This window comes from Nyctereutes procyonoides, unplaced genomic scaffold (genome assembly GCF_905146905.1).
Source record: "Nyctereutes procyonoides isolate TBG_1078 unplaced genomic scaffold, NYPRO_anot_genome, whole genome shotgun sequence".
Taxonomy (NCBI): domain Eukaryota; kingdom Metazoa; phylum Chordata; class Mammalia; order Carnivora; family Canidae; genus Nyctereutes; species Nyctereutes procyonoides.
Window position 1 is genome coordinate 34,789,885 of NW_026575122.1, and position 19,915 is coordinate 34,809,799.

General features: G+C 35.8%; 1 protein-coding gene across 4 annotated transcripts in view; it reads right to left on the reverse strand.

Moving 5' to 3' along the window:
• Window positions 1-19,915, reverse strand: part of TMTC3 (transmembrane O-mannosyltransferase targeting cadherins 3) — a 67,619-nt gene that overhangs the window by 43,455 nt on the left and 4,249 nt on the right. For all 4 annotated transcript variants that reach the window (XR_008665922.1, XM_055336668.1, XM_055336665.1 and 1 more), the window contains 3 exons: window positions 8,916-9,132; window positions 4,440-4,658; window positions 2,467-2,566 (listed from right to left, as the gene is read on the reverse strand). Coding sequence is in view for 3 of the 4 variants with exons in the window: in XM_055336665.1 (XP_055192640.1) it covers window positions 2,467-2,566; window positions 4,440-4,658; window positions 8,916-9,132 (536 nt within the window). In the remaining variant the exon portion in view is untranslated. The remainder of the gene's footprint in view (window positions 1-2,466; window positions 2,567-4,439; window positions 4,659-8,915; window positions 9,133-19,915) is intronic.

Sequence of the window (19,915 nt, forward strand, 5' to 3'; positions counted from 1 at the left end):
CCTCAATAAAAAATTCATATAGGTAAAAAAAATCAGTAGATCATTATTTACAAAACAAGCTGAACCTAAAGTTGAACCTTAAAGATACAGAGGACATGAAAAAAAGGTATGCATGAATAAAGGAGGAGAGGAGGGAATAAGCTTGGTAAATGAATGATATAGAGTATGGCTGGATGGGTATGAATATAATAAAAACAGGTGGGAAATGGCCTTGAAAAGACATTTAAAAATATATATATCAGTCTATATAACCAAGTTTAACATGAATTATTTCATTGAGTCTCAAAATCACTCCAATGGGATATAAGGGTAGATATACCCATTTTTAAGGTGAGGAAAGAATTTTTTAAGATTTTATTTGACAGAGAGAAATTGAGAGAGAGAGAGAGAGAGAGAGAGAGAGAGAGAGAGAGAGAGAGAGAAAGGGCACATGTGATGATAGTGAGGGGGAGCAGCAGGCAGAGGGGAAGGGAGAAGCAGGCTCCCCTCTGAGCAAAGAGCCCGTGCGGGGTGGATCCCAATCAAGACCTGTGCTGAAGGCAAAAGCATAACCAACTGAGCCACCCAGGTGCCCCGAGGCAAGAAATCTGAAGGTCTAAAAATGAAATAGTCATGCATAATAAGGAAATCATAACTCTTAACTTGGTTGTTCTGATGTTAAATTCAGAGATTCTTACTAGTTTGTAATTCCCACTAAAGACAAAAAGCAAACATTTGCCCTCTGCAATGTTGGATTCAATCTAAGCAACCAATAGCTCTAAAAAAGGCAAGAGGTTTATTGAAACCAGTCACTTCAGTTCTTCAACTTTTGGTGACTTTATTACTATATGAACATAGACTCTGATTTTATAGACTTAATTTCAATCATTAAAATCTATTCCAAGTTCAAAATATAGGTTTCTAAACTGATTTTACATGTGTAAAGATACAAACCTCCAGCAATCACATATTCGGTTAAGTATCTACTACATTTTGTAGGGGAGAGAGATAATAGATAATTAAGTAAAAAATAGTCAAATAATTTGTTAAATGATGACCTAAGTGTTATGAGGAAAATTAGAAGGTAAAAGGAAATAGAAAGGAATGGAGAAGATGAATAGTATACTGATGACATTTGAGCAGAAACCCAAACTAATAGAAAAGAACAAAGGCCCTGAGGTGGATTGTTTAAAAATAAAGGGGGGGGGGGATGGGTAATGAAATGCCTAGAATTTAAAGTGATCAAATAATTACTTATTGAAAAACTTTACACAGGACAGCATACATTGGATAAAATAGTGAATACAAAGATGATGACAAAATGATGTTTATGGCCTCAAGTGTAAAATTATGTCCCATGGAATATGAAGTATTATTGGAATTAAGAGGATAAAGTTTCAAAAGTAGGTTCAGCATCTTTTTTTGTTTTTTTAATTTTTATTTATTTATTTATGATAGTCACACAGTGAGAGAGAGAGAGAGAGAGGCAGAGACATAGGCAGAGGGAGAAGCAGGCCCCGTGCACCAGGAGCCCGACATGGGATTCGATCCTGGGTCTCCAGGATCGCGTCCTGGGCCAAAGGCAGGCGCTAAACCGCTGCGCCACCCAGGGATCCCAGGTTCAGCATCTTTTTAATTAGAGTTTAATTATTCACTTGGTCATTTGCTTAACAGATATGTAATGAACAGATATGTAACAGGAACCATTCTAGGAAATGGAAATAGAAATCCATCCATATTACAAATCCAAAACGACACTGAAGTGTTTGGCTAAATCACTTACTTCTTGAACGTTAGTTTACATTAATATAAAATTAGGTTCCTTATCATCAGTTCTTTCAGTCTACAGTGAGAAAATTCTCTAAGAATGTAGGAAAAAAACTTGTTAAATTTTATATCAGCCAAATACAGGTAACCATTATGTAAAACCTCTTTCAGGCCCATTGTTCCTTCTAAAAAATAATTTTTATTGCCCGGAATTTATCTATTAATACCTGGCATCAGTAGGATTAATGACCTAATTCGTACAAAGCATTTTGCAGGGTGGGTCACATAGTGGGGACTCAATAAACAGCTGAACTATTATCAACACGCAATAAAAGTTTAACATACTTTCAACTTTACCTAAACGATACAATTCACAGCCTTCACAGGTGTTATTATAGAAAGACAACTGAAGTATTGGCACTTGTATCATTTATAGGTAACAGCACATGGAACTAAGAATGACTCTTAAACTGCTATACTCCAGGATAACTTTTTTCAAGTTAAATCATACAGAATCTGTTAGTCATGATAAAATGAAAATTACATGCAAAAAATTTTTTAATGTTGACAGTGTTGCATACCATGTTCATATATCCTTACATGAAGTAGTATAATATATAAACTCAAGTGTGGCATATGTTTTATAAAAAATGGAGTAAATAAAAACTACTTGATCAAAATTTATAGGTATAGAGAAAAAATTAAAGGTTAGACACTCACCTATGGAATTATCTGGTCCTTTTGATTTGGTGTATGACAAAAATGCAGCTAGAAAAAAGATGGATGACAAAAGTTCTGCTCTTCCTACAACACCTGTTACCTAAAAGGAAAGGGAGTTCATATTTATGAAAAGCCTCTTGAAAATTTAACTACCATATGTAATAGGAATAGCACTTTAGAAATCAAATTGCCGTAATTTTGCAAGCACACATTTCATTTTCTTAGACATTCTTTGACTGCCCTCATGTGGTGAATTTGTATATCTTCCATAAAAATAAATTTACCAGTGACTCTATAACAATTATTATTTTGAAGTAATTATAGACTCACAGAAGTTACAAAAATAGGTACACAGAGAAGTCCTGTGTACTGTTTACCCAACTGCCCTCAACAGCAACATTTTACATTAGTACAATATCTAGAATAGTTACAATTTTAAAAAAATCTAAGATCCTACATATTCTCTTAAAATACAAGAATCTTTAAAATTTAAAAATATCATAAATTCAGTAAGTTCTATCATAATAAACGTGTAAACTCAAGATAATTAACTTTAAAAATTCCACTTAAAAAATGCCTGAATGGCTCAGTCAGTTCTATTTGTCTGATTTCGGTTCAGGTCATGATCTCAGGTCCTGGGATTGAGCCCTGCACTGGGAGGGGGGGCTGCTCAATAGGGAGTCTGCCTGCCCTCTCCCTGTGCCTCTCTCCCTGCTTGTGCTCTATCCATCTCTTTCTCAAGTAAATATCTTTAAAAAGTCCTTTTTTAAATTCTAAAAATTTAAATATAAAACCCTCAAACTTCTATATTCTGAACTCACTGCAAAATTTAAAATAACCTATCATTTTTGTAAATGTATGGAAAAATGTTCAACTAGACATAAAAAGGATCAAGACAGTGGGAGATACACAAACCCCTTTCAATATACACACAACTATTTAAGCATGCAGTGTTTAAACACACACATTTTTGCTTACAACTGAAAGCTTGTAACAAAGCAACTGAACAGAGCCCTGTTTGCTCTGTTGGGGGTTTCAAGATTATCAAGAAAAATAAAGTTATAATTTAAGTATGTCTTGGTACGTGGGGGCTAATAGATATATTGGCAACAGCAGAGGCAGTTCACAATTTTGAAATGTGGCAACAGACAATAGGTAAGTACTGAGTATCATCATTGGTTAGGATGTCTGTTTCTGTTTACATATATTTTGATGTATTTTCTTTTTTTTTAAGATTTTATTTATTTATTCACGAGACACACACAGAGAGGCCGAGACACAGGCAGAGGGAGAAGCAGGATCCATGCAGGGAGCCCGATGTGGGACTTGATCCTGGGTCTCCAGGATCAGGCCCGGGGCTGAAGGCGGTGCTAAACCGCTGACCCACCCGGGCTGCCCGTATTTTGATATATTTTCATCTTTTACTTAAATTTGTCTTATTTTCTGTTCTTTGAAATACACTGCCAACTTGACAAATGTTTTAAATCCGTATTTATACTTTACATTACTCATCTTGAGCAGTATCTTATGTCCTTAAATAATGTTTGTTTCAAAATTTATTTTAAAATTTAAAAATTATATATAGTAGGAAGCCAGACTCTGTACATCAGATGTTAAGACTTCTATAATAATTTTAAAATCTTCAAATATTTTAATGAAAGCCATGGTTAAATTTTTTTTCTTAAAATAAACCATTATAATCACCATGCATGCTTTGTTTAAAAAAACAAAAAAAAAACAAAAAAAAACCAGGGGATCCCTGGGTGGCTCAGCGGTTTAGCACCTGCCTTTGGCCCAGGGTGCGATCCTGGAGTCCCAGGATCGAGTCCCACGTCGGGCTCCCGGCATGGAGCCTGCCTCTCCCTCCTCCTGTGTCTCTGCCTCTATGTCTATCATAAATAAATAAATCTTTTAAAAAATAAATAAAAATTAAAAAAAAAAGAAAGAAAACACTGATTTACTATTTTACTTACGGCTTCTGTGTGTATTGGGTGCACTGCAAAAAGTAAAGAAGCAATCATACTACTCCTGTTGTCCAGAAAAAGTTTGCAGACTTTAAGAAATATCACACTAACTACAGCATGAAAAATCATATTTAGGAGATGATAAGACATTGGTTTCAGTTCACTAAACAGATAATTTAAGCGAAATGTCAATACAGTTAAGGGACGGTAAGACTTGTGGCTTCTCTCCTAAAAGAAAAAAAACAATCATCATCATTAAAGGACCATGGTCCTTCAGGGCATATAAAACTAATCTGTGCATTTACTATTGAAACTATCTATGTTTGGCTGAGATATAGCAATAAAATAACAAAATGCTCCAAGGATAACACAAACTTAAAAGATAGCTTTATAATCTATGTTTTCCCATTTCTGTTTTCCCAAAACAAGGCAATTTCCACCATGAAATACAGTGTTTAAAGAATCAACAGCAGAGGAAAAATATCTGACTATTAACTCCTCTTCAACATACAGATTTTAAGAAATAATAAAGCAAGACAATAGTAGCATTGGTCAAATTAGAACACAGAATTTTCTCCAAATCCTACCTTCCAATCTACTAATACAAGCATTTATATAACTGCTGGCCAGATCCTTAAAAGGAAAATATAAGAACAGAATGTTTACCAGCTCAGTTTTAATAGTGGAGACTCAAAAAAGTTTTATGAAAAATAGCTTCATAATATATAATCCTGAATATATTAAACCAAATGCCCAAATACTACACAAAAATAAAAACTTTCTTAGAATAAGAGAATAGATATCTTTGTTATGGTAGTCTCTTCTGGCAATAAATCAAATTTTATGTAAAGTTGCCAAATTTCGGGATCCCTGGGTGGCGCAGTGGTTTAGCGCCTGCCTTTGGCCCAGGGCGCGATCCGGGAGACCCGGGATCGAATCCCACATCGGGCTCCCGGTGCATGGAGCCTGTTTCTCCCTCTGCCTATGTCTCTGCCTCTCTCTCTCTCTATCATTAAAAAAAAAAAAAAAAAAAAAAAAGTTGCCAAATTTCTTTACAAACTAGAAGTTCTATTTAACTAGAAATATTTTTACTGTAAGACAAAAATAAAACCAGATTTAAGAATAAAATAGACAAGTCAAAACACATAAAATATTATCACAGTTAACTTTTCAAAATTTTATGGAAGGGCATTCACACTCAGCCTCTTTTCTCTCATACTTCTTACTATAGTTTGCTATAACTCTGGTATTACAGGTGTAGACTCAAGCCTGTTCATCTCTACTAGGGAACATTAAGAATCACAAGGAACAAACATTTCTCAATTTGAAAACAGAAACATTTTAATATCTCTGTATTGAATAAACATGCCATGAGTGTTGTCTACCTAAAATGTTCTTTGCTGCTTAATTTCTGTACATAATTTGATTTAGCTCAGGCATAAAAAATAATTTTTAAGGCACTATACTGAGCTGACATGATATGTATCCAAAAGGGAAAAATGGTTCTAGAAATCCTCTGATTGCCTGAAATGTTACTGTAGTTCCACTGGGACACATTTGCCAGTTGAAGGGATGAAGTCTGAAAGTGCAGGAATAGGTTATTTTTAATTGCAATATATATACTTGCTTTGTTAGGTCTACTAGATACACAGTCACAGGTAATGGCCAATTAAAAAATAGATTATTACCATAACTAATTATTCACACAATTAATTAGTAATCTAAGACTCCACTGTGAGAAATAATCATCAGGGTAATAGAGAACTGTAGATTACTCTGTGAGAATATAGTAAAATAGCTAGTTCTATTACAAACAAAACAATACAGATTATAAAGTTCAGGTATATTAAAGAAAAAACGTAATTATCCACAGTATTAGTCGGCAATAGAAACATAAGCATGAATATAATGAATAAGCTAATAGTTCTCTGTTAATGCGAATCTCCACACAGGGGTGGCAAAACACAGTGAGATAGAATATTTGCAAAGATATTTCAAAGGCCAAATGCCAGAAGAGATGGCTCATTATAGCTCAGTGGTTCTCAACCACGGCTATACCAGAGAATCACTTGGGTAATTTAAGAAAAGAGAAAAAGCACAATCTTCTACTTGTCCTCCCTAAGTCGCACAAGAACAATAAAAAAGCAAACGCACAGAAAAGGAACAAGACAAAAATACTGATGCCCACACCCCATTCTGAGATAACTAGAAGTAACAGATTTGAGTAGAGCCTTAGTAATATTTTTTTAAGTAACCCAGGCAGATTCTTTTTTAAAAAAGATTTATGTATTCATAATTATGTATTTATTCATAACATATAACAATAAATATGGTATGTATTTACATAATTATTCACATTTATGCAATATGTATGCATGTATTTATGTATTCAGATACATAATGTATACATAATTATGTATTCATGACACAGAGAGAAAGAGAGAGAGAGAGAGAGAGAGAGAGAGAGAGAGAGAGAGAGAGAGAGGCAGGCTCCATGCAGGGAGCCTGACATGGGACTTGATCCCCGGTCTCCAGGATCACGCCCTGCACTGAAGGCGGCGCTAAACCGCTGAGCCACCCAGGCTGCCCAACCTGGGGAGATTCTAATGCTAGACTTATCATCCATCATTCAAAAACAATATTACATATCTAAAGAATGGGCTTACTAAAGAGATATTCTAAACACTAAGAGGCCCAGAGGAGTTCAAAGATCTCCTACCATGCCAGTATTCATACAGCTCAGGAGTATGTCTTAAGACCAAAATGTGTCTTTAAGATTTGCACTGGCACAAAAATCCTTATGAAGGGTTGGGCACTCACAGATAGGCTTCCAGGCTATCATTACTTGATGACGTCAACCATTAGATCTTTGAATGTGCTAATTCCAGGGCTATCAAGAAAACTTGTAATATCTATATACTATTCAGAATAATTTTTCCTTAATGGCACATTTCCCTATAGGAAGAGAATATGCCCATCAGAAAACAGGCATATTAGGCACCATATACTGTACCTCAGATTTGTTCATTCACTTTGAGTATTTTACTTAGTGTGTCCACTTATAGGTGCTCTGAATAAAATTTTCAATCTGTAAGCTGAGGAAGTCACAAAACATAGCATTGACAATGGTATAACTTTCATGAGACCTTTAATCTGGTCAGCTAATCTTTTAGTTTAAAATCTCAATGTCATGATTAAATTCACAGCAGATACTAGCTTAAATTGGGGAAATAGACATATTATTTCTAAGAGTCCCTGGGGATAAAGTGTAGGGGTTGAAGGAATTAAATTGCCTAGAAGATAATGTACCTTATTATAGAATCACATTTTTTCTCATTATCAAATATTTACTTCTTTTAAAGGCTAGAATTAGTTGAAAATAGGAAAATTACAAGAAAATAAATTGTTTATTTAACAAGAAAAAAATACTTCTTATGTGCTTGTGCGGAGAGAAAATATAGATTTCATCCCCACCCTTGAGAAGCTTCTGTATTTAAAGAATGCAGGGACGCCTGGGTAGCTCAGGTTGGACGTTTGCCTTGGGCTCAGAGTGATCCCAGGATCTGGGATCCAGTCCCACATTGGGTTCCCTGCGGAGAGCCTGCTCCTCCCTCTGCCTGTCTCTGCCTCTCTCTCTGTCTCCCATGAATAAATAAATAAATCTAAAAAAAAAAAAAAAAAGAATGCAGAAAGGGACCACAAATGACAGCTGACAAACTAGAAGAGTATTATGTTATGGTTCAACAATTATGCACCAGGAACTATAGATAAATTCATTTATTTATCTTCCAGGTATTTATTCCTTTATGGATCAGATCCTTTACACATCTTGCCACCTAAAAAGATATATTCTCACCCATTTCATACAGTTATTATATAATAGGACAGTGTGATCCAATCTATGTGATCCCAAACTGACAAGGGTTTAATCCCAAACAGTTTAACAGTGACCTTCAAAATAAATTTACTGGCAAAATAAAAACATCCTCATAAAAATTAACTAAACTTTTGGATTCTCAGTATAAAATTAAAATAACTATTAAGAAATATGCTACAAATTTAAATTTTTCTGCAGAAAAAACTAAATACCTTTAAAGTCCAATCTATTTATACTGAAATCACAAGTTTATAGATGGTTAAATATATAAGTAGCCCTTGCTTTTGCCTATATCATGAAAAAAAAAAAGATACCAAGAAATAGATTTGTTTACACTTATTGCTATTCTAACACACTTGGTTTCCACACACATATATGGTTTTTAAAACAATTAAATGAAAGTACGCAACCAAGAAAAGAATCATGTACTGCTTTAAGGAAAATAATTGCATCTTCTACTTCCTATCTAACACATACATTTTAGGGAAACGAATTCAGAAGTGCTATCTATGATGACAATGCTGATAAAAAAAAGAATTAGGATAATTAATAAACTGCCAGAATATTTTAAAATCTAAGATACACATAAGCCAAAAGTAACTATTTACCTCAGACATAGGGGTTCCCCAGAAGTCATTCTGAAATAAAGTTTTTAAAGGTGTAGATGGATGCAGGTCTTTATTATCCAATATTGCTGAAACATCATCAAAAACAAAACCACAAAAGAGGCTGTTCCAGTAGCAGGCAGTAACCACACCTACTATTAAGGTTATTTCTCTGAGGTTAATATCAGCCATCTTTTCCACAAGCAGTTGTGGACAAAATCTAGGGGAAAAAAATCATGAAAATAAAATGAAATAAGCATCATTATTTTTTCAAATAAGTTAGTGAATACTATTTCTCCTGGAGAATTCTTCAAATGTCATCCACTTCTAAAAAGCATTAGCTGACCACCTCTCCAAATTCCTAACTTAAAGCAAAATCAATTGCTCCTTCATGTATTTCATATCTCTATTACAATCCTTTATCACACTACTTAATTTTGGACTTACCTCTCTAGCTAACTAGATAGTGAAATCCCTATCAATTGTCACAGGTCAAGTTATTCAGGGACATATATATGTATATATACATGAAAACTTTGTTTTTTAAAGATTTTATTTATTAATGAGACTCACAGAGAGAGAAGCAGAGACAGGCAGAGGGAGAAGGAGGCTCCATGTAGGAAGCCCCATGTGGGACTCAATCCCGGGACTCCGGGATCACACCCTGAGCCAAAGTCAGCCACTCAACCATTGAGCTACCCAGGTGTCCCTATATATGTGAAAACTTTCAAAAACTACTATGGTGTACTCCAGAAGCAGTAAATAAATCTTTGTGGGAACAGTGGTAAGTAAATTTTTGTGAGAAAACAAATACTTGAAAAGACAACATGGATTTTCTGAAAGGTAGATGAAGTATTTTAGTACTTGATATACCTGAAGATCAACTATTACCTAATCAGACATCCAAACTTGTAGCCTGCAGCCTTCAGTTTTGTTAAAGGCTTTTAAAAATATCTGTCTCAAATGTGTCTAAAGGCATTCTAAGCCTAAGCTAGCTGTATGTACTAGCCATTTATCTTTAGTCTGTCTTCTACACTGATTTATGTTATCTGCTTTGCCATATGAGTTTAAAACCCAGACCTCAATTATAGTGCTTTTCTCATTACATCAAATGATTTTAACCTATAGAATAGGCTTCCTACATGACAATTCATAACTAAGTCATTGCTTTAGAAAGGATTCAGTAAGAGAATGGTAGAAGGAATTGTACTAACTGGACAATACTGAAAAATCAACCTTATAATAAAAATAAGGTTAGAGGGTACTCTTGAAAAACAAGCCAATGATACATTTTTCTAGCTTGAGTAGTGTCAGTAGAATCATTTTAGGGTTATCACTTGTAGAAGGCAAAATTATGCCCCCCCAAAAAACTCTCCATATCCAAATTCCCTGAATTTTACATGGCAAAAGAGACATTACAAGCTGTGATTGAGGGTTTTGAGATGAGGAGATTATATCCTCCATTATCTAGGTGGGCCAATTCACTGAAAAGAGACCTTAGAGTTAAAGGCGGAGGAGAGTCAGGGAAGCAGAGATCAGTGATGTGAGGGCAGTCTAGGGCTACAAGGCAAGGAATGATGGCAGTCTCCAAATGCTGGAAAAAGCAAAGCAGCACATCCTTCATGAGAGCTTCTAAAGGGACCACAGTCCTACTCATTCTCAATTTTAGTCTAGGGAAATCTAATTTTGCACCTCGATAATTATAAAATAATAAATTTGTTTTACTTTAAGTAACTATGTTTGTGGTTATAGCAGCAAGAAGAAACTAATACATTACTTACAGAGCCAGAAGATGTAAGACCTGATATATATCTATAGGAGTTCTTGTTAAATCAGAGAGGAAGAATACAGTAGGGAGGACAGAGAGAGAGATTTAAAATCAGATATAAGATCTATATAAGGATACACATATGCCTATAAGAAAGTATTAAAGTACCTTTAGAATCAGATAGGAAAATCTTAGATTATGTAAAGAAATGCAAAATTAAATCCTATAAATCACAAAAGGAAATTAGCTGTATCTTTTGAAGGATACAAGTTTTCAAGTAAAAGAAAAATTATCTAAGCATTTATGTTGAATCCAGAAATGATTTATCATCTATGAAGAGTATGAACTTGTACCTTATCCCAGAAAAAGTTGACAGCACTTGTTTAAAGACTGGAGAGACTGAATGGGCATTTACCTCATCCTTCTCAATCACACACTAAAATGACAAGGTATTAAAAAGAAAAAAAAAAGTATAAATTCACAAGGATAAAGACCACTGGATTTTGGAAGCCAGAAAAACAGAAGTTCAGTAAGTGACTCAACAGAGCTCAGTAAAGAGAATCTTAAGCTTAAGGGGAGAAAGCTAAAAAGTTCTTAGATCGCTGCCAGCATCAATCTCAAAACTGGTGACGATAAACTCAAGAATTTGGGTATGAATAGATGGAGTTGTTAAAATTTAGACCCTTCTCTCACTGGTTACAGGCAAGTAACCTTTTCTCCTATAGCAGGGCAGAAGACCAGAGACTTTCTATCTGAAATACATGAAACACAGGGTATCTGATATAGGGGACACAAGTGAGAACAAACTAAAGATGAGAGTGAACTAGAAGTATGCCCTGAGACCCTCCAGCTTTCTTTTACCAACTGGGCACAGAATCTTGTAAAATTTTACAATCCTGGAAACAAACAAAAAGAGGCCTCTAAAAGCTTTCAGAGGGATCCCTGGGTGGCGCAGCGGTTTGGCGCCTGCCTTTGGCCCAGGGCGCGATCCTGGAGACCCGGGATCGAATCCCACATCGGGCTCCCGGTGTATGGAGCCTGCTTCTCCCTCTGCCTGTGTCTCTGCCTCTCTCTCTCTCACTGTGTGCCTATCATAAATAAATAAAACAAACAAAAAAAATTAAAAAAAAAGCTTCCAGAAAAAAAATAAGCCAGTTTCATATCAAAGATTAGTAAATCAAACAAACTTTTTTTTTTCCCTAACATTGGAAGCTGGGGGGTTGGAGGGGGGTAAGAAGACTAGCAAAAAAGGGGAGTAATGCTTCAAATTCTTGAGGGATAATAATTTCCAAACTAAAATGTGATATTAACAAACACAAATTTCCCAACTCAGAAGTTGAATAAAACTATCTTAAACATTCAAGATCTCAAAAACTTTACATTCGATGTCTCCTTGTCTCAGGAAACTAACAGAAGACATATTCCAATAAAATCAGACAGTATACTAGGAAACAGAAAGAGGGAAACCAGGAAATGGGATCCAATGCAAGATAGCAACAAAAGAAATACCCAGAATGAGAACTTTGCAAGCAGGGCCACCAGCCAGTTCACTCTAGAACAGGTCAGAAGGTTCTTGAGCAACTCCGAAGAAGATATAAATAGAGTAAGATATAAATAGAGTATCGAAATGTGTAAGAAGCACTTTACTTTCACATTGTGTATAACTGTAATTTAGAAAAACAAAACAACTCAAGATATCCACAACTGGGTAGGTGAAAATCAAGTGGGTCAGAAACTTCTCTCCCATAAATAATCTCAGGTCCCTGATCTGGGGACACTTGAGGTTCTTATACCAAACTACTGTTTTTCAAACTATTTGCTTAAATGTTCTCACCACAGGAAAAATTAAAATTAATTGAGGAAAAAAGGAGTAAATTAAAACTGTGGTTTTACTACTTCAAAGTTATATTTGGGAATAACATATATTTATTATAGTAATAATGTTTAAGAGAATCTGATACACTGTAGACTCTTGGTATATTAGCTTCAAAACTATAATTTAAAATACAATTTTACATGATACGATAATATGTATAATATACATAAATTATTAACCATGCAATTTGTGGACTCAGGCTTTTTAGTTGAAAAATCGAATAATTTAGCCAAGTTTACAAATTTTTTTAACGATTTTTTAAAAAAAATTTATTTATTCATGATAGACACACAGAGAGAGGCAGACAAAGGAAGAGAGAGAAGCAGGCTCCACGCAGGGAGCCCAATGTGGGACTCCAGGATCATGCATGGCCTGAGCTGAATGCAGATGTTCCACCACTGAGCCACCAAGGCATCTCAGTTTACAAATATTATTGGAATTTTTCTAAGGACTTGGGATTTGCTAGTTTTAAGTTTAATAAGTTTATACAAATTTTTTAAGTATTGAGAAAGTTTTATTTTTTAAGTCAGGTATCTGAAGTCCTGGAATAAAGATGAATATATTAAAATTATAAATACAATTTTAAATTAAGTGAATTTAAACAAGTTTTTTAAGTTTATTTATTTTAGAGAAAGAGAACGTGTGTGCATGTGCAAGGGATAGGCGGAGGGGTAGAGCAAGAGAGAGAATGAATCCCAAGTAGAATCCATGTTAAATGCAGAGCCCAACACTGGGCTTGATCCCACGACCCTGATCACAACCTGAGTGGAAACCAAGAGTCAGATGTTGAACCAACTGTACCAGCTAGGTGCCCTGCCCAAGTTTTAAATGTAGCTGACTAAAGCATTTAGTCTTTTTCAATTTGAGTTGTTATTAAAAAGTTTATAACATAAGATTTTTAGATTGAATTTAAAGGCTTAAAAAACATAAGGTTATAAAATGTTACTTTAAGAAACTTGGACAGTTCCCAGGATTTCTAAATATAGTTACATAATGAAGAGTTATATAGTCACGTTCAGTTGTAATGCAGTTTCATTCACTAATTGAAAGGCTCAATTCCAACATAATAATCAAAAGTCTCAACCTGATTTAACTTTGGGGATTATCCTCTGTTCCAAAGTCTGGCTCACTGCAAGTAAGAAGCCTCTTGCCATGGAATGGGAGTTCTACCCTTGTCTTTCTTTAGAGATGATAGTGCCTTACATTCTTGTTAAGGTTTTTGAACACTAAAGCATTAAAGCAGAATGGAGAAAGAACATAAAAATGCTTAATTAACCATTATCAAATAGGAGACTCCTGTTAGTTTGAGGGTTCTTTGGGGACAAAATCCCACATTCCTGGAAATCATCATCTCAAGTTCCCTTTATTTCTATTTCATCTTCCTTCATTAGAAGGAAGATCTTAATCCCTCCTTGGAAACTGGGAATATCCAGCTTTTCTTTGCTGAGATCCACTTACAACTACCACTCTACTCCCATCTTCTACTCCCACAAGTAGCTTCTGGGGGCAGAACCACAATTGAGCTCACAAGCATGCCCTAAAACTAGCTTGCTCACTTTGTTTCATTATAAAGCTCCCTTGGGTTATCTTTTAAAATTCTATTATCTTGGCCTTTTATAAACTTGGTATGCATGATGGTTTAAGAAGCATCAAGTAGGTTTACCAACGAAGTGCTAATCATCGTGTAGATGGCACTGTAAAATGTTTACTAGTCATGATGACTACTGTTAGGGTTATTTTTATATGTCAACTTAGCTAGGCAATAGTAGTATTCAAACACTAATCAAGGTGTTGTTATGAAGGCATTTTGTTAAAGTGGTTAACGTTTACATCTGATGACTTTAAGGAAAGGAGATTATATTCTATAATGTAGATGGACCTCATCTAATCAGCTGAATTGCCTTCAGAGCAAAACTGAAGTTTCTCTAAGAATGTCTACCTCAAGATTTCAACATCAGATCCTGCTAGAGAGTTTCTACTTTTCCAGTCAACTCTACATCTACAAACTTTAGTTTACCAGCCCCATTTATTCTGTAAGTCCATTACTTAACATAAATATCTTTGATACATATGCACGAGTATGTGTATACACATATACATATAAAATGCATATACACATATACATGTAAATATGCACATATATTTCTTCTACTGGTTGTTGTGCCTGGGGTTCCTTTTGTGCTTATAGTTCTCCTGCTTAATTAAGGCTGGATATTCCAAAGGCAGAAGTCTCCACTAAAAAGGAGAATTCTGGCTAATATCCCTGGTGAGCATGGATGCAAAAATCTCAACAAGATACTAGCAAATTGAACACAATAGTACATTAAATGAATTATTTACCGCAATTGAGTGGGATTTATTCTTGGACTGCAGGGCTGTTTTAATATTTGCAAATCAACGTGATACACCACATTAATAAAAGAAAGGATAAGAACTATATGATCCTTTTGATAGATTTAGAAAAAAACATTTGACAAAATACAACATCAATTCTTGATAAAAACCCTCAATAAAGTAGTAGAGGGAACATACCTCAACATCATAAAGGCGATATATGAAAGACCTACAGCTAAAATCATTCTTGATGGGGAAAAAAAATGAGACCTTTTCTTCTAAGGTCAGGAAAAAGACAGTGGTGTCCACCCTCACCATTGTTATTTAATGTAGTACCGGAAGTTCTAGACTCAGTAATCAGACAACTTAAAAAGTTGGCATCCAAATCAGCAAGGAAGAAGTCAAACTTTCACTATTTACAGACAACATGATACTCTACATAGAAAACCTTAAAGACTCCACCAAAATTTGCTAGAGCTAATACATGAAGCAAAGTTGCAAGATATAAAGTCAACATACACAAGTTTGTTGCATTTCTATATACCATTCTATTATGAAGAATCAGAAGGAGAAATCAAGGAATTGATCCCATTTGCAATTGTACCAAAAACCATAAGATACCCAGCAATTAACCTAACCGAAGTGGTACATGATCCGTGCTCTGAAAACTATACTGATGAAAGAACCGGAAGAGTACACAAAGAAATGGGGAATCCCTGGGTGGCTCAGCGGTTTAGTGCCTGCCTTTGGCCCAGGGCGTGATCCTGGAAACCTGGGATCGAGCCCCACATGGGGCTCCCTGTATGGAGCCTGCTTCTCCCTCTGCCTCTCTGTGTCTCTCATGAATAAATTAATAAAATCTTAAAAAAAAAAAAAAAGAAATGGAAAAGCATTCCATGATCATGGACTGGAAGAATGAACATCGTTAAAATGTCTATACCACCCAAAGTAATCTACAAATTTAATGCAATCCCTATCAAAATACCACCAGCCTTTTCACTGAGCTAGAACAAACAATCCTAAAATTTGTATGGAACCACAGAAGACCTTGAATAGCAAAAGCAATCTTGAAAAGAAAAAGCTGGAAGCACCACCATTGCGTACTTCAATTTATATTACAAAGCTGTAACCATCAAGACATTATGGTACTGGCACCCAAAAAGACACATAGCCCAGAAATGGGCCCACAACTATATGGTCAACTAATATTTGGCAAAGCAGGCAAGAATATCCAACGGAAAAAAGACAGACTCTTCAACAAATGGTGTTGGGAAACGTGGACAGCAACATGCAGAAGAATGAAACTGGACCACTTTCTTAAACTGTACACAAAAATAAATTTCAAAATGGAAAAAGACCTACATGTGAGACAGGACACCATCAAAATCCTAGAGAACACAGGCAGCAACTTCTTTGACCTTGCCTGTAGCAACTTACTAGACACATCTCTGGAGGCAAGGGAAACAAAAGCAAAAATGAACTACTGGGACTTCATCAAAAAAGGCTTCTGCACAGTGAAAGAAACAACCAACAAAACTAAAAGGCAGCCTACGGATCGGGAGAAAATATTTACAAAGGACATAACTAATAAGGGGTTAGTAACCAAAATCCATAAAGAATTTATCAAACTCAACACCCGAGAAACAAATAATCCAGTTAAGAAATGGGCAGAAGACATGAATAGACATTTTTCCAAAGAAGATATCCAGGTGGCAAATAGATACATAAAAAGATGCTCAACATGGCTTATCATCAGGGAAATACAAATCTAAACAATCTTGAGGGGGATTCCTGGGTGGCTCAGCAGTTTAGTGCCTGCTTTTGGCCCAGGGCGTGACCCAGGGCGTGACCTTGGAGTCCAGGGATCAAGTCCCACATCAGGTTCCCTGCATGGAACCTGCTTCTCCCTCTGCCTGTGTCTCTGCCTCTCTGTGTTTTTCATGAATAAATAAAAATCCTAAAAACACCAAGAACCATGAGGAGATACCACCTCATACCTGTCAGAATGGATAGCTAAAATTAACAACACAGGAAACAACAGTTGTTGGAAAGAATGTGGAGAAAGGAGAACCCTCTTACACGGTTATCGGGAATGCAAAATGGTGCAGCCACTGTGGAAAACTGTATGGGGGTTCCTCAAAAATTTTAAAATAGAACTACCCCATGATTTAGCAATTGCACTACTAGGTATTTACCCAAAGAATACAAAAATACAGATTTTGGGGGAAACTGGGGGGCAGTGGAGCATCCACCTTTGGTTCAGGTCGTGATCCTGGGGTCCTGGAATTGAGTTCCACATCAATCCCCCCCCCAAGGCAGCCTGCTTCTCCCTCTGCCTATGTCTCTGCCACTCTCTGTCTCTCATGAATAAATAAATTTAAAAAATCTTAAAAAAAAAAAGTCCAGATTTGAGGGGGTATATACACTCTGATGTTCACAGTACCATTATCAACAATAGCCAAAGCATGGAAGAGCCCAAATGTTTAATGATCAATGAATGAATAAAGACATGGTATATATACACAATGGAATATTATTTAACCATTAAAAGAAGGAAATCTTGCCATTTACAACTACATGGATGGCGATAAAGTGTATTATGGTAAGTGAAAGAAGTCAGTCAGAGAAAGACAATTATCATAGGATTTCACTCATTTGTGGAATTTAAGAAACAAAACCGATGAACATATGGGAAGGGGGAAAAAGAGGGAAGCAAACTATAAAGACTCTTAAAGATAGAGAACAGAATTGATGAAGGGAGATGGATGAGAAATGGACTAGATGGGTGATGGGTATTAAAGACAGCACTTGATATGATGAGCACTGGGTGTTGTAAGTGATGAATCACTGAATTCTTCCCTTGAAACCAACATTGCACTGTGTGCTAACTAGAATTTAAATAAAAATTTGAAAAATAAAATACAAGGTAGGGGTCTTAGGTTAGAAAGCTAGGTTCTGCTACATATGGTCATATCGTTTAGTTGGTTAGCCTAAACTTCTGTAAATAGTGATCTCAGGAGAGCATGGGGGTAAGTTCCAATGCACAAACTTTTCAAGTCTCTGCTTAATGCACATATATATATACACACACGTGTGTGTGTGTATGTATTCTTTCAGTCAAGAAAGGTAAATCCAGAGTCAATGTGAGAGAGGTTATAAAGGGCCAAGATCATAGAATTTTTGGACAATCTCCAAGGGAGCATATCACAAGAGAAAGGGAATGAGAGCTAGTAGTCCCCATGCATGTCATGAGCTCACCTGTGGAGTCATGTTAGGTTCTGTCCAAAAGAACTACTCGCAAGGATAGAGTTTAAGGGAGAGGGTTACATAAAGGCATAGATAGAGGGAGGGATGATTCACTGGGGGCTTTTAGTATGACAATGCACCACATCAGAATTAAATGTTAGCTGTGGGGAATGGTAATAGAGTGGATATTTGTGTCCTCCTAAAATTCATGTTAAACACTAATGCTCACTGGGATGATACTTGGAGGTGGAGCTTTTTGGGAGACGATTAGATGATGGGGAGGCAGACCTCACAAATGAGATTAGTGCCCTTATAAAATATGCCTGTGAGAGATCTCTTGGCCCTTCTGCCATGTGAGGACACAGTAAATAGACACCATTTGTGAACCAGGAAGTGGGCCCTCATGAGACAATGAATATACTCATGCCTTGATCTTGGTACTTTCCAGCTTCCAGAACTGTGAGATATAAATTCCTGTTGTTTATAAACCACCCAATAAAGGGTATTCTGTTAGAGCAATAGGAACAGACTAAGGCAAATGCTAGCACTTCTTTTAGGCACGTAAACATTCACACAGATGCACATAGTCTGAGTGAATGGGATGGATTCCTGTTTACTTACAACAATGTGATGCCACTACATATGTGCAAACAACCCAACTGCAATGGAAGACCACTTATGAACTATATTATAGAGATAAAACTTCATACACTTTGCCAAAATTGTACTATATACCCCTTTTTCTAAAAGTCCAACAGTACGGTTATGGAAAAAATAAACCTATAGGAAAATTTTATATGAATCTGAAACTATTGAGCCCGGATGGTAAAGTTCTCTCTATTCAATAATTTAATGATATTTATCTTCCTTAATAAGACTTATCCATATGTGTATATATTTTTCAAGATTTTATTATTTTGAGAGAGAGAGACAGCATGAGCAGAGGGGAGAGGGAAAAGCAGACTTCCCACTGAGCAAGGAGCTCAATGCAGGGCTCAATCCCAGGGCCCTGAGATCAGAACCCAGGCTGAAGGCAGACATCCAACCAACTGAGCCACCCAGTGGCTATTATGCCAAAGAATAATCTATATTTTATGACTATTTTAAAGTCTGCATTCACAATGATTCCTCCTAATCTTTCGAGTCTCATGTATGTAAGTGATGAATCACTGAATTCTACTCTTGAAACCACAAAAGACAAGTGTTTGCTTGCTGCACACTGAGTCCTCTCGAGGAGAACAGACAAAACATTTGTTATACACAGTGGATGCTAAATTTCTCATGGCCATGCTTTATTATAAATGCCCGAAAAATAAACTACCATTTTCTTGATAAGGCAGCAAAAAAGGGAATGGAAGTAATATCTAAATAAGTTGATTGATAGAGGGAATAGAAGTAGCAATTATAAAAGGAATCTAAGATTCCTGTGAAATGATTTTGATCAGATAAATCTGCTCATAAAACCAGAGAGAAGAAAGCAAGTAAGTCCAGGCAAGTATTTCTTTAATAAGGCCATTTATAAAATTATCACATACATCTCTTTTCTTGGTGAAAACTGATGTAGAAAATCTGATGAAAAACAACAGTGTTAGCAATTTTCCTTAAAATTATATAGTGAGCAATTAAACTAGAATTTGGGTTAAATTTCTTGATTGACAGATACAAACTTCCCACAATGCATCAGGACCTAGACCTCAGCAAACTTGTTTCCTATTCCATTCCTTCATTCCTATCTGTTGGGGAAAGTCACTAGAAAGATGCAACTGCCAGTTGATCTAT